The sequence below is a fragment of the Biomphalaria glabrata genome, chromosome 1 (genome assembly GCF_947242115.1).
Source record: "Biomphalaria glabrata chromosome 1, xgBioGlab47.1, whole genome shotgun sequence".
In the NCBI taxonomy this organism is placed as follows: Eukaryota; Metazoa; Mollusca; class Gastropoda; family Planorbidae; genus Biomphalaria; species Biomphalaria glabrata.
Genome location: NC_074711.1, coordinates 72631943 through 72647932, shown reverse-complemented (window position 1 = coordinate 72647932; position 15990 = coordinate 72631943). Strand labels below are relative to the sequence as shown.

Here is a 15990-nt window from a genome sequence, read left to right as displayed (position 1 = left end):
AAATTTTGACTTAATTTTGAACAATACTAGACTCTCCTGTAAAAAATCATTTGTGATGTCATCTACGCCTCTGGAACTGAGCCTAAATCACCAAGCACCCAAAACGCAGTTATCAGAATAATTAGTGAAGTCATATTCAAATATATTCAGGCAGGGATATAGATCTATTAGGAGCCTCGGGCGATTTTTCTTTGAAGCATGTGTGTGTGTGTGTGTAGTGTTTATTTTTATAGGAAAAGTAACTGTGGGGAGAGGAAAAGTCATTTCGATTATAAATGTGAGACCTATTAGTTACTTTGCTTCCCAGTATTGTAGTGGATCATTTGTTGTAAGTAAATCTAGGGTGTGAATGATAGGTTAACATGCATTAAGATTGTCCTTTTTTTTTCGGGTGATCAAATGTTAATGACAATGAGTAGCCTACTTAGCCTAAATTCCCCTTTCAGGGTCTCCCGTTAAGAAAAAAATATAATTTCCTTATAAATTTCCCTCTCGTAGATAAAACTTCTGAAATCGGTTTTCAAGTAAAAATCGACCTTTTGTATCACAGATATTTCAGGAGCTTAACTTTGTTCAAGTTGCTAGTTTAAGCAGACCTGTGCAAACGGAGCTAGAGTTAAGTCTGATTGACAGTGGATATACACAACTTTTAATTTTAAGACACCCGCCAATAAAAAGTGTCAATAATTCTTGAAATGCTACACTAGGTAGATACGCCAGCCCACAATGAGCTTCTCTCTTGATGTCTTTCTAATGTTCTTATTTTCTATGTCTGTTTTAAACTTCAACTTTTCTGAAATATTGTGTTGCAGGCCTAGGTTTATATCGAGCACATTTATCAAAGGTTCATGATTGTTCTCAATGATCTAATTACAACCTTTTGCTCTTCTTTCAGTAAAAAAAAAAGTTCTTATTGCCTTTGTAGACAATAAACAAAACAAAACACATAAGTAAACGTCTCCTCCAGGCGTGAAAACAGTTCAACAACATTTCTCTTTATACAATGTCTCTATGCTCAACAGTTAATGACGATGTCAAGGACTTACTGCATTTATTGTACACAAATAACATGTCACGGTTAAGTTTTTACATTTGTCTGTCGCATTCCTAGAGATCTTAACAGAAGACAAAAAATATATGCTAGTCTTCTCATAGACTTGGGCTTGAAAACTGATCCAGAATTGCACAGCTTCGTTTTTAATGATCAATACCTTCTAGATGAGAACTCTTTTGTTCGAATAGTCCATTATAAAGCACAACTAATTAAGCCAAATATATAAATTGGTATTTAAAGAAAAAAACTGCAATAACTAATGAATTAAGGCTACATACATTTAAACTTTTATTGTTTATAAGAATTTTAAAAAAATCATATCTTTTAAAAATACAAATTATATTTCCATTTTAAAAGACTTTTTTGGCTTCTTATTAACAAAAACAGAACCTTTTGAAATGTGTATACAATCTCTCACATGCACTTAAAAACATACAGAAGCCAGTTGCAGTAAATACATATAGATTTAGATCCATCTGATTGTGAGTTATTCTTGTTTAATATTGAAGTGTTAATGTAAAGACTGTGCAGCCAAAACAAAAAAAGTTAGCTTTGGTTACTTAATGATTAAGACCATTACGTTCACAACTTAAATTGCATATAAAACAAAAAAAACTAAAAATCAACAGTATAGATGTTTAAATTCTGTACTACTTGAAAAAAAGAGCCAAAAAACTTGGCAAATTTATAAACTTAGCTGCTATTAAATTATCCTTTCTTTTACTGTTAAAATATAAGGTTCAGGTTGAAGTAACCAAAAAACCTTTTCTATCTATTGTTGCCTCACTTTGTGTTATAAAGTACATCCTTTGACAACAACAAGTTTATTTCAGAACTCTTCTTATGAAGTAATTTACTTTGATTCAACTAAGACTCCACAAAGCATAACATGGTTTACACATTAAGTTGGAAAATCTATAAATGGTATGATATGTACATTATATATAAAAAAGTAAACAAACTAAAAAAAAACAAATTTTTTCTAAGTTTTAAGAACAGGTAATTTACTTTGATTCAACTAAGACTCCACAAAGTATGACAACAAGAAGTTTATTTCAGAACCCTTCTTAGTAATTTACTTTGATTCAACAAAGACTCCATAAAGCATAACATGGTTTACACATTAAGTTGGAAAATCTATAAATGGTATGATATGTACATTATATATAAAAAAGTAAACAAACTAAAAAAAAACAAATTTAAAATGTTTAATTTCTAAGTTTTAAGAACAGATCATGATTTCAACAAAATGAATATATTTTTATGTTACAATGATAAAAAAAAAAAGAAAAATAGAATATCTAAAAGTAAATACTCATAAAAAAAACAATCACAGATAAACCTTAATAAAACACTTTTCAAATAAATTACAGACATTTATACTACATACAACAATTCCACCTTGTTAAGCCTACAAATGTCTATTTGCCAAGCTTCTAGTATTGAAAACCATGAATCTTTGTAAAGGGTGTTTTTGTTTAATAAGTTTATGCCCTAGTCCCAACCAGGATTGCATGGGATCAAAACGGGCAGGATGTTAACTTAGTACCATTGTGTTGGCAGTCCAAAGTAAATACCATACCAAAAGGCAGCAGCCATCCATTGATTAATGCAGGAGAGTGTCTTGAATTTTGATCTTTTAAGGATTATGGAATTTCAATTTCTCTCACAACAATCTAAAAAAACATTGTTCTTTAGTATAAACAATAAATATTTTATATAAAAAAATGTATACCCAGTATCTAAACAAAATCTATTGAAATCAAATTAGACACAATGATAAGTCATTTCTAAAAAATCACAACATTACGGAATGTCAAAAATATTTATTATAAATATTACAACACCAAGAACAGTAATATTATTGTAGTAATTGCATGTTACAACAAAAAACTGAAAACAAAAAGCAACATTACATGGGAAGGAAGGCACTTGGAATAATGTAAAAAAAAATAATTTAATTAACATAAAATGCAAATCAATAAAACTTTCCTTGGTAATTTTGTTTTCGCTTTAAGATCTCTTATAATTAAAGTGACAAGAACAGTCCCAAAAACATGTTTTTTTTCAGCTTAAATATATACATATATAACACCTTTTAACTGGTGAATTTCTCTGGTAAAATATTTTAAATCTCAAGTAAATTTCATATCCAAAGTTCAAAAGTAAACTCACTTTCGTGCAGTTATCACAGAAATATAAATGAAAAAACAAAACCACCAAAACAACAACTAGCTCTTAATAGCTTTCATTTGCTATCCTACTAGTACATTACTCTTCAAGATCTTTATAAATATTTACTCTAGGTACAATATCAAAAATAGATTTGTATCCTGTTAGAACAGTTGACATTGTTTTAAGATAAGTGTGGTACCAATGATGATTCGCAAAAGCAATTGTTACAGGGTCAAATTTATTTTCTGGAAGACTCTTATATTTCAGATTCATACAAGCATGAATCTGGAGTTCAGAAAGTTTCTGTGTATTTTGACACTTATTAAACATGTACCTGAACTTAGCTGGGTCAATGGTTGGGTAGAAATATTCAGATGGACTGATATTAACTGTATCGTCATCCTTTTCTAATGATATTGAAGATTTATATTGTCTATACATCAAAGTCACATAATGAGGGCCAGTACTGTCTAAGTAGTGCCACAGTCTTGAGAAGCTGGCTAAATTGTTTATCAGTAGCTTCATAAATGGGTGTTTTTGACGGCACCCCATGAGAGCATTAATTAGTAGTTCATCAAAATTGGTGTCAATGATAGGATGTTCATATGGTTCTTTCCCTATGAAACATGAATATTTAAGGGTTAAAGGCAGAAATGACCCTAAGGCCTCCATATCCATATCTGCATACAATCCTCCATATTCATAAAGAACAATGTAACGAAAAGCATCAGCTCTTCTGATGTTTTCAGGATAGTGGTCATAGACATTGAGCAAATGTGGGTATCTATCAGCAATAAATAGCCTTGCACTTTTATCTGTCCAAAGCCAATATTCCCAATCAGGGTGATGCTTATTCCATGATTTTATCCAACTCACAAACTCAGGGGGAACAAATATTCCTTTCCAAACCTGGTGAATTATTTTAGGGATTTTTGGTGTTCCACTTGATGGAAAGTATTCTCTCTTTGTGATCCTAACAGGTTTGAAATCATCAGGTATTTCAATTTTCAATGATACAAAAATATCAGTGTCACCCGATTCCCACTTGAGTAAAAAATGAAGAAGAATAAAAAAGAAACAAGCAAAAATTACTGCAACAATTCTTGAATGTGAATCACGGTACCTACGACATGGCCATGGAAGCAATGAGAACCAACTATTCATCTGAAGAAGAAATAAGACAAAAAAAAATTCAGTAAACATTATAATAATATCTTTAAGTAAACATGAATGATCTAGTAGAGTTTAAGTCTCTTATTTTCTTGCTTGACTAGATTAACGCATGGGAATAAGGATGTAATTATATTAATATATTCTTTTCTGAAGGAACATTGTAATTTTTAAGGTATGTTAAGATATGACAAGTGAATTTCAATTAGGGCCTACTATAAAATTTGTTATTGTTTATCTAAAGATATCTTTTATATAACTACCTTAACTCCTGCTGTGCCAACGATACCTAATGATAATTATAAGTCCTTTTAGTGTTTCTACCTTTAATTAGTTTAATTGTATTTTTCCACTGGTGCACATAGCATTTACTACAGAGAATGCTTTTCAGTAAGATCATTAGTTCCTGGCAGACACAACACAAACTAGATTATATAGAAGATCTATTATAGTGTCAAATCTACTATCCAGAATTAGAATAGATCTAGGTCTAGTGACTAGTCTAGATTGTTTATATCATTGTTGGCCTCCTTCAGTTGTAGAACGACTATGGTTCATCTCACGCACTTCTTCATGTGACATGTTGCTCTGGAGCCCTATTTTGGAGAATACCAGGGTAGATCTAGAAATTTACCTTATCCAAAATCTATTTTCAATAATAGATCAAATTTTAATTTGAACACTTATGACTTATATTATGACTTATACTTATATACTAGTCTAACTCTTTAAAACCAGAAATAGAAATATCATCTAAGTAGGCTACTTTCAATCTTATGTGCAGTTTATATAGATCTTGACACCCCCCCCCTTTCCCTTTTGGAACCACACACAAAAGTACAACAGTATGTAAAAGTAACGAAACTATATAGATCTATAAAGACATCGTTTAAAGTTTAGATTTCTAGATCTATTTTCTAGATCTAGAGTCTATAGATCTAGTAGGTCTAGATCTAACCAAAATGTAACGGCTCTTGAGACACTGATGGAAAACGAGCTGTTTACATTTCACTGATTAATGCCCCGTCTAGATCCTCTATAGAGAATGCCCTTAGTTAAGTTTGTACAACAACGTCAACGCAGTTATTGGATTGCTCAGAGCACTAAACGATTTGGTATTTTCAGCCAATATGAAATAAAGAACGAGATGGGCAGGTGATCTTTATTTTATTTTAACTTTGTTTTATGCCTCTCTGCTCAATCCGGTAAGGATTTGAGAAAAATCATAATTGAAATGTAAAAAATGAGTCTATATAAGGTACAATAACTGAATAAGGCATACAATTAAAATACATATAAATTTATAAATGGTTCAATTTTAAGTTCCTTACAATTTTATTTATTGTCCCCTTTGAATTGTAGAGGGCCTTTTTATAATCCCTATTAGAATATTGCTTTGTTTGGTCTCTTGAGGTCATCCATTCATCACATGTGAGTATTATCAGCAAGGGTATACAGTCACAGCTTAAATCTTATAAATCTGATATTTTATAATTACAGATGTTCCTTCAAAAGAGAAGATAATTAGATCTATGACCTATGCTTATAATAATAATCTTTATTGTCCGTAAGGAAATTTGTCTTACAATCTATGCACTACATCAAACAAAACATTACAACTATAGAACTTTACACTTGACAAGATTCACACAACAGTTACATGTGAAATGTTTATATATCAGGTAGCTCAATAAACCAGGGGAACAAAGGAATTTTTGTGTCTGTTTGTCTTTGTAATTGGTGTCTTGTATCTCCTTTGTGATGGTAAAATCACAAATTCCTCACCCAGAGGGTGTTTTATTTTTATTTCTGTTTATTTATCCATGTGTCAATTAGTCATGCATGTTAATTAAAGATTTTTTTATAGAAAAATTAGAAAATATAACTATTCAATCAACAAAGCAGCATAATGCTTTTTCTCCCTGGTACTATAAGAGACAGCATAAAAAAAAAAAATCCGACCACAACCAAACAGCTCAAGTGAACTCAGTTAGTGAACTCTTTTCTAAAAACCCATTACCCCAACAAGCAATGGGTCAGAGTTTATACTGATGGATCCTCTAAAAAATCCAACAAAAACAGAGGAGTTGGCATACTAATAGAATGGCCCAATGGAGAAAAACTAGAAAAGTCAATTGCAACTGGCTATCTCTCAGACAGCCACAGAGCAGAAAGGCGTGAACTTGAACTAGCAGCAACCTCACTAATAAACTACCCATGTACACCAAACAGCCAAATTGTCTTACAGAGTCATGCCAAAACAGTCCTTCAAAGCCTGAAAAACTCTGATAATGCAACCCAGGACTGCTCTTGTAAACCTTAACACAACAGCAAGGAAACTTCTTTAATGGATTCCAGCACACTTTGAATTAGAAAGCAATGAAAAAGCAGACATATTAGCCAAAGAAGTAAAATCGAACAAACACATGAAAATTTCTCTCTACTCAGAAGAAGTGAAGAAAATGATAAGAATAGAATAAATGAGAATTGGACCAGCTCACATCCCAATTGCAAGAAAAACTACACCTATTATAGGCTATCCTGACTTGACCAACACATAATTTTTCACCTCAGAACTGGACACAACAGAATGAGACAACATATGTTTCAGAAGTTAAAAGTTGGAACTAGCAAAACCTGTCTTTGTGGAGCATCACCAGAGAATGCTGACCATGTCCTTCAAAGCTGCTTACTTTATCAAGAAGCCTGAACAAGACAATGGCCCCAAAACCCTCCTATTGAGCAAAAACTTTATGGAGAATTAGCTGATCTGGAAACCACTGCGTGATTCATTTCAGATATAGGATTACTGATCTGAACTCTCCAACATGATAATTAGAATGAACAAGAAGAAGTCAGACTTTTTTTTTAGTCATTGGTTTTCTTGGCTGATTCAAGCAACTCATTCCTTGCTCTAATGGCACTAGGGAAGAATACCCACTTGTATGAAGTTGTCCTAGAAAATGGAATGAGAGGAGGCTTGGTGGCTTAGTGGTAAAGTGCTTGGCTTCCCAACCGAGAGTCCAGGATTTGAATTCTGCTTAAGACTGGGATTTTTTATTTCAGGATCTTTAGGGTGCTTCTGAATCCTTTCAGCTCTAATGGGTACTTGACGTTAGTTGGGAAAAAGTAAAAGCATTTGGTCGTTGTGCTGGCCACATGACACCCTCATTAAACATGGACCACTGAAACATATCTTTTTACATCATCTTCCCTTGGTCTGTAAGGGGAACAACTTTACATGGAATGAGAAATGTGCTTTTATTTTTATGTCTTTCTGAATTTCCATTAGGTTGTCCTCTTGTATGTGTACGTTATGGTTCAATGTTTTATGTAAGCTTAAGGCCCTATTATTAGTACAGTTTTTTAGTTATAGTCCTCTGTAAATCAGTAACATTTATGACTTGAGAATATTACTTTTTCTAACAAAAAAATGTAAAAAAAATATTTGTTTACAATTTTGTAACAGAGGGCCAAACTCCATTGTATATCAGTGTCAGAGGAAAGGTTTAACAGATATGTACAGTGTGAAATGTATGAGAAAAAATGTAAGTGTAGAAAACTTTTTTCTTCTGAAACTATTTTATTAATACACCAGTTAGTTTTAATTTATACATACAATCCTCTTTTTTTTCTTTCAGTTAGCGAAAAAGGTTTCTTTAGTTGATGCAGGTATCCTTCTCAAGCTGGACCATAAAAATTTGGTAAGTTTTTATATTTCTCATATTATATAGAAATTTAGTGTTTTTTTTTCTACTTTTTGTCTAATTTAACAGTAGTTAAAACCATATATCATAATTAAAATTAACATTTTCTTTTTGAAATAACATTAATCAATTTTTAAAAAGTCAGTTTAAAGATAAATAAAAAAAAATAATTAAAGAATATTGTTAAAAACACTGAGATCCTCAAGATCTTCACATAACCATGCATCATCTTATATAGCTGAGATGAATCCATAATAATCTTAGTAAGTCTTTAGAAAATGATCAATTTTGAATTTTGATTTGTTTAAAAAGTCAAGTTTTTTTTTTTTGTTAGGCAAGACTACAGGAAATATTTGAGACAAGAACAAAAATATATGTTGTACAGGAGCTATTGACTGGTGAAAATTTACTTGAGAGGTAGGTCTACAGCTTATTGGAAAAAAAATTCTTAAATTCTTCTTATTAGATCTTAATTAATTAAAAACATGTAAAAGATTTCTATTTCAAAATTAATGAAATATCAGACTAAAACATTAAAATGCTGTTTTGCAATAAACAAAAAATTATATCACTTTTGAGCATGCAAACCAAATTTTGAGTGCTATCTAAAGCTAAATTCTGATGGACTTATTTAATTCTTTTTTTGAGTTTGCTGGTCACATTCTTGTTTTCAAATATCCTTTTAGAAAATAGGGTCTATGAAGTCTGGGTAAAGAGGTGGCCATTTTGTTTCTGCAAAGCAATTTAACATCCTTGAAACTTTTCACATAGTGTTCTTGCTGATTTATGCAGTTAACCATCTTGCTTTCTTGATCAGAATTCACAATTTAAGTGTTTTCAAGTTCACTTTCAAAGAGATAACATAATTATTAAAGTGGCACAAGTAGCACACCAATAAGTTTTCCATTCTGATGAAATGCAGGTTAATATTTACCAGCTCAATATCTCAGATTCTGTTTGTTAAATTACCTCAGAGATAAATGTGAGCTTTGTCATTAATTTAAACTTTGTTAATCAATGTGTGATTTTTATTTATTGTTTTTGATAATCATTCTAAGAGATGCATTCAATTATCTTCTGCAGCAACTCATTGCACTAAGTACTCCCCCAATGTCCCTGCATATTTTTTAGCTGGTCTGCATGTTCATAACATAATTTTTCTACTGTTGAATAGCAAGATAAGGAAAATCATGGCAGTGTTGCTTAACAAGTTTTTACAAATAAGCTACTTTAAATGTCTAGCACTTTAAAGCTACCTTATGAAATAAACAAACGAAGTGATCTTTCCGTGCCAAATATAAGTAAAAAAAAACAAACAACAAACTTAATGAAAACCTAACAAGAGATGGAACTGCTGGATATCTTAACATTTTTATTGTCTGTGTCAGAACTTGTATGAATAGTTTTGTTTGAACTCTTTGGTTGATAACTGAGACAATATTTTTCTCTTTATTTTATAAGGGTAGCTAATTTAGAAGTGTCCACCTATAATGAACTCTTGATAACAAAATTAGTGAGAGATATCGTGCTTGGAATCAAGGCAAGATTTTGTTTTGTTTTCCATGTTTGGTATATTCTTTCCGAATCGAAGGTTATTTACATTCTAGCCCAAACCTCCTGCAGGATGGTGGGGGATAACAGCCGGCAGGGTTCAAACTTGGGATCATTGAGATGCTTTAATAGTTAGGCTTATTTGTAGAATAATTTAAAATTTAATTTAATTAAAAGTTGTGTCCTTTCAACTATCATGAGCTGGTCTTTTATATCACTTACACCATCCCCTACCTCCTTGCAAGTAATTTGACCTATGAACAGTCAACATATTGGTTAAAGACTTAACTTTGCTGCTGTCATCACAATTGCTTTTTATGGGTTGTACCTTTCAACATTGAACTCCAATGTCTAAGTTTTAATTTGGCTATTTGTTGTACAAAATATTTTGAGCAATGATTATGGTTATGGTGGTATTCTAGTAGCATATAAAGTATTTTAACATTTTCTTTTTGTTTTTATCTTGGTAATCTTATTTCTACATATATAGTTGTTTGTGTATTGTTTATTAATTCTATCTTGGCAGTTTTTTTGTTAAATTATTTAATTATTTGTAATTGTATAAATATAATTTTGTCAATGACTTCTGTTTTGTGTGCAATGTTTCAGTATCTTCACTTCTGTGGTGTGTATCTTGGAAATCTTAAGGTATGTGTTTGAATAGTAAATTTTAACTGTGAATGTCTTTTTGAAAACTTAAAACAGCTTCAACTGCACAAAGTGTTAGAATTTTTTGAAATAAAATAGTAGAAATCTAGCATAGTGACTGTTATCCTATTCAACAATTATCAGATAACAAAAGAAAACCTTCTTTTTTTTTTATACAGCCAGAAAATTTAATATTCAATAGCACCTCTGATGATGCTCATGTTAAAATTAGTGAGACTTTTCAATCAATTTTTACTATTCATTTTTAACATTGACTTATGTAATTTTTTTTTTTTTTATATCAAATTTTAAATTTTACTTCAGTGAACCTTTGAGTTGTTTATACATTTATTGTGTTCATTTTTGTCATTACAAAATCTTTTGGAAGCATATAGGAAAAAAAAGATTTTTTAAAAATGTGTAATGTTTGTAATTGTAGATTACAGTTCGATCATAAAGCTAAAAATCATTTTGACTTTTTTTTTTGATTCATCAAAAAAAAAAAAATAATAGAAAATTTGTATCATATTCTTTAGTTAAATGACAATATATTCTGATGTAAAAAAAGACAACACTTTATAGGTTATTAAATGAACTCCAAAAATACAAACGTTTCCCTAAAGTTGATGATAAACTTATTAACAAGTGACAAGAAACCATTATTATTGTTCTTTTAATTAATATTTAAATTCACATAAAGTTTCATAACTATCTGAAAATTATCTTTTATTTTTAGTTCAATGAAATATAATGAGATACTTTATTATTTTTTTTAGCTGATTTTGTCATGTCGACCATTGTGGAACAAGAAGTGTTATTAGCTTCCATTACAAGGCAGCCCTATTACACGGGTAAGCTTAGAAAATATGTTTTAAGGAACATTGAATATTTAAGAAAAAAAAACAACACCTAGAGATTATAAAATACTTGAGCTTTCTGATTCGTAAAATAAATTTATGAGCAAGTAGGTAGGATTTTTAAGAACTTTAAAAGGAAGGATGTGATAATATTATGTTATTGTTACATGTTGTTTCATGAATTGTTTCTTTTGTGAAAACTACATGTCAGGATGTTAATTCATAAAATCAGATCTCTAATGTCTAATCTTATTAAAGACTCAATTTACTTGTTTTAGTGTGGATCAGTCTACAGTAATTTAATTCTCTGTAGAAACAGAACAAAAGAAGTCATTATTTATATATGAACCTAGATGTATAGATGTATTTTGTTTGATGTTTTTCAGATTTTCATTTATATAAGAAATATTTTTTTCTTAACAGCTCCTGAAATTTTAAAAAATATCAAAGCTGATTTAATTTCTGATATGTGGAGCTTAGGAACTATAGCATATATTCTGTAAGTATGTTGTTTAAACATGTTTAGACATCATTCATGTCTTGATATAACAATAAAACAATAAGATCTTAGCAGGCCTTATATTGTGTGTAAATAAAGCATGTCATTTTGACTTCTTCGTACCAAGCATTTGTTTACTCTTGCTGAACCATCAATCAAAAGTCACTTCACGATTAATTTAAACAATTAAAATGCCATTCTGACATTAAATTTTGTTTGTTCTTTTATTACAGACTGTTTGGGGTTGAACCATTTTACCATGATGACCCTATGGCTCTGTATAAAAAGATCATTAAAGGCCAATATGAGTTTCCTCCCCATGATCAGGATGATTTAAGTGCAGGAGCTAAGGTTGGAATTAGTTCATTAGGATGTTTTCATTGATATATTAAGTGAAATAAGAAAGTTCTAAATGGCCATAACATCGCCCAATAGCCTCCTTTCCTTTTTCTTTGCAATTGTCTTTGCCTTTATAAAATTGTATATCTTTCTGGTAATATGCTTTGTGCCATATGATGTCCCAAAATAATTTTTAAACAATTATTGATGCATACAATCATAAGGTTAATTGTAGACCTCTTTGCAGTTTGTAGAAGTGTAAAATACTCAAGAGGTTCCCCAAATTATCTTTCAATAGTGTCTCAGCTAGAATATTTTCAGGTATCAGTTATTTGGTACTATTAATACAACTAATTATTGATTAGTATTGTCTATTACACCACACTCATCTCTAATCTTGGAATCGAAGATATTGCCTTCATTATTATTGTCTACCTTGTGATACATTAGAGGAAAATAGGATTCTTCTTTTAAAATTATCATACACTTTGATATTCCACATAAATGCTACATAATCATTCAGATACAAATTTAACTTTAACTCTATGTTTATTTTAACTTTTTTTTTTTGCCAGCAAAATATTTTTCATTATACAGGGTGGCGCATGAAAAAAGTAGCCCGCCTCAATGGGAAGGTAGGGAGGAAATGTAATTCAAGTAAGATGTTAATCTCTACTTACTACTGGACTGTTACAAGAGGGTCTGAAAGTGATCTCTTGCTGTGTGAATGCTTTGTTGTGCTTGTTGCAGCATATTAGCATAAACTCTTTGCAGTTCAGCCGCTGAGATATTTTGAACTTCAGTGAGAAAGTTGTTCTTCAGGTCATTATTTTGGCTCACAACCCTCACTCAATGCTACCGAGGGACTATCACAACACACTATTTCCAGCAGACAAATACTGTGTTACTCTGTTAGAAAAATGTGGCACCAGATTGTCATACTCTATATTTGTATTATTCTACTCCTTCACTCTGGAATACTTTTTCATGCGCCACCCAGTACTTAAAAAAGTTTGTTCTGATAACAGATGGGCCATGCCATCTTGGGTCCAATCCCCCTTACATTTTACCCTGAGGTATCAGTTTCAGTAACAATAGACCACCATGAAAAGGAGAGAAATGTTGAGGGGGGGGGGGTGTGTGGATGTAATTGAACCTAAAGGATAGATATTTTGACAAAAGAAACAATGTTTTGAAAGGTCACTGTTGTCAACTAAATAAGCAAAAGAGCTGAGAAATTTGATCCTGCATGTCCTAAAAGAAGCAAAAAAAATGATACACTTCAAAATATGCAGAGCTTATCTATACTGTATTCTGTACACTCAATGCATCAAAAAAAGCTAGCTATTTATAATTTGCATACATTTATGGTCTTAAAAACAGCCACACTTTTTTTCTTTGAAAAAACAATGTACTAATATAGAAAAACATTTATAAGGCATTTAATATTAATTCTCAACTTTTGTGTTATTAACATGTGAATTTGTATATGACTGTAACTCCTTTTATTAAAAGTTAAGAAACAATTTTTTAAAATGGATTTATTTATTGTAGTAAAGTGTTAGGTTTGAATTTAAAAGAAATTAACTTTTTATATTAAAATATTAAAATGTAATCCAGAAATACCATCAAAATTGATTATAAACTGCATTTTTTTTTTAGGAATTTCTCAGAAAGTTATTGTTAGTAGATGTTCAAAAACGGATGACTTCCGAAATGGCCTACTTAAACTACTGGGTCAACAGCATTAATGTGAAGACAAGGCCTTTGACTGAAGTGTTAATAAGAATGAAGGAGCTGAACACTGCTAGGAAGAATCGGGCCAGACTGCTTCCTATCACCATTAGCTTCTCAGGGGCCACAAGCATCAATGAAGGCTACTTGTACTTAGTGGAAGATGTGAATAAGACTGAGACCACAGACAATGTTCCACCTAACTCTTTTGACAGTACCAATGATAATGTACATGTGGATGTGAGCAGGGAAGTAAAAGACTCAGAAGATGCTGAGGCTCTGAAAAACAAGGAATCATTTCTGGACACTAAAGAAAAATATGGAGATACTTTATCTCCAGTTTAAGAATCCTTGGGGGGAAAAACTCATGTCTAGTTTGGGAAGTGTATTTTCTAGTCTGCTTTAGGGAAATCATTCAACAACTTCTGTTGCAACATCTTTAAAATTAACAGTCACTTTGTCAATTTAGTTTGAAAACAGTTAACAATTTGATGTTGTCTCGTGCACTGGAAACTATCTTTTTGTTAATCTTTGTTAAGGGAGGTAATAACTTTCAATAAAACTTACCGACTGAAATAAGTTGTAGCCCTTTATCAAAGTAATGAAAAAAAAATTTCATGACATTGTTAGCAAAAATAAACAGTAAGAAATAAAGAACAAAAATCCTTGCTAAAAATGTAAAAACTGTATAAGAATAAAATAAAACCATATCAAAATGAATGTCTCATTATTGTTTTATTTTATCGTTAGATTTGAATGCACTGGGGAATGGTAACTATCTTAGTGTTGGCTTTAGGATTGGAGCACAAGAGAGAGGGAAAAAATAAATAAATAGAGGTATTCAGACATTGGGTGCTTTAAAAAAAATAGTATTATATAGGTTATGGAGATAAAAAGTGACCACTATAATTCTAGTAGACTACTTAATAGAGACGTTGGAATTAGCGCTTAGAAAAGTAGGACTACTCGTTCTTGCCTTTTTAAAATGTCGCTTTATAGGTAATGTATACATAAGGGAAAAAAAAATGAAGGATAATTTTTTTTTGTAATATATTGTAAGAAGGGTGAGGACAAGGTGGTGTGTAATGATTAATGATTGTTGGAACTAGAGAAAACAATTCAATGGACTAGTGTTACTAGTGGCGGCACAGGACCTAAATTTTAGAGTTATAGGCCTACTTTGTGAGGCCCTCTTATATAAGAAATAGATGCATATTATAAATAATAAACACTTGAAACGGTCACATTTTATTATATTTATAAAAATAACGTGAAAGAGAAATTATATATATAAAAAAAGAATTAAACAGAAATTTCCTTCTAACCTTACTACTGAACTCCTTTATGATAGTATCGTAATGTATCCTCGAATCTAAGCCTATATCTGGTTTAATAGCTACAGCTGTCAACGCTGAACCACTGTACATGTAGGCACTATTTCTGAAAGAACTATTGATTAGTTTGAATTTTGAAAAACTTCTTTCGCTGAAGCTGTACTTAAAGGTAATGTTGACATGTAGGCGCCAAGAACCAGTTTTCAATACCATCAGCTCACCATTTAGCGCAGACGCTGATTCAGCTCCCGAGAGCATAACTCCCAACAAATTATGACCTGAATGAGAAGTTCCAGTCAGTACTTCCGCGAAAGTTTTATGGGTGCAAGAAGCTGTATTTCGACACTTCAAAAATAAAAAAAAATTACTGCTAAATGTTCACATTAGTTCGGTACACAGACATATGTGAACAAGCATTTTTTTTGTTGTAAACTAAATAAGTGTCGGTGGTTACTGACTGTTATTTGACATCCGTCACAATGGTAACAACTAGTAAGCTAGTTCCATAGTGCCGGAACATTACGCACGAGATAACAGATAAATACTTCAAGAACAACTGTACATTTGTGGTGAAATGTTATGTAACAAGACTATATTAATTTTTTTTTATTAAATCGTAAAATTGGTTTCAGAAATTGCTAACTCTTGTTGTAATTCCTCAATTGGGAATGTGAAAAAAAATGTGAATGTATAATACAGTGTAAATATGAATTAAAAGACATTATGACAGTTAGCTAGAGTATCTTTATAAGTTGTAAGTGTGTGTGTGTGATTGCCCACCTCTGCTCTAAATAATTCAGTAATTTCTTACAAGTTATGATCACTATTGTTTTTAGTATTGTTTTGTAACGTATTGCAGTAGCTGCTTATGTTATATGAAATCAAGGAAGTTACTGACAGCTGTATAATTCTTCATACAATT

General features: G+C 31.1%; 2 protein-coding genes across 6 annotated transcripts; one reads left to right on the top strand and one right to left on the bottom strand.

Moving 5' to 3' along the window:
• Window positions 1-256: 256 nt before the first annotated feature.
• On the top strand, window positions 257-14454 carry LOC106072050 (myosin light chain kinase A-like). Of its 3 annotated transcripts, none has more exons than XM_056012996.1 (11): window positions 257-328; window positions 7869-7947; window positions 8041-8103; window positions 8441-8523; window positions 9568-9646; window positions 10267-10305; window positions 10485-10536; window positions 11082-11156; window positions 11586-11661; window positions 11895-12012; window positions 13663-14454. In XM_056012996.1, the coding sequence occupies exons 2-11, from the start codon at window positions 7918-7920 to the stop codon at window positions 14077-14079; spliced, it is 1032 nt and encodes a 343-aa protein (XP_055868971.1). In that variant the 5' UTR covers window positions 257-328; window positions 7869-7917; the 3' UTR covers window positions 14080-14454. The 3 variants fall into 3 exon arrangements, with proteins under 3 accessions (XP_055868971.1, XP_013087779.2, XP_013087772.2); XM_013232325.2 differs by lacking the exon at window positions 257-328 and adding an exon at window positions 5254-5550; XM_013232318.2 differs by lacking the exon at window positions 257-328 and adding an exon at window positions 5254-5554.
• On the bottom strand, window positions 2249-5125 carry LOC106072066 (uncharacterized). Of its 3 annotated transcripts, none has more exons than XM_013232348.2 (2): window positions 5034-5125; window positions 2249-4393 (listed from the first exon to the last, which is right to left on the bottom strand). In XM_013232348.2, exon 2 carries the CDS (start codon window positions 4391-4393, stop codon window positions 3326-3328), a length of 1068 nt encoding a protein of 355 aa, XP_013087802.1. In that variant the 5' UTR covers window positions 5034-5125; the 3' UTR covers window positions 2249-3325. The 3 variants fall into 3 exon arrangements, with proteins under 3 accessions (XP_013087802.1, XP_055868979.1, XP_013087795.2); XM_056013004.1 differs by having other exon boundaries at window positions 4663-5119; XM_013232341.2 differs by having other exon boundaries at window positions 4724-5119.
• Window positions 14455-15990: the final 1536 nt, after the last annotated feature.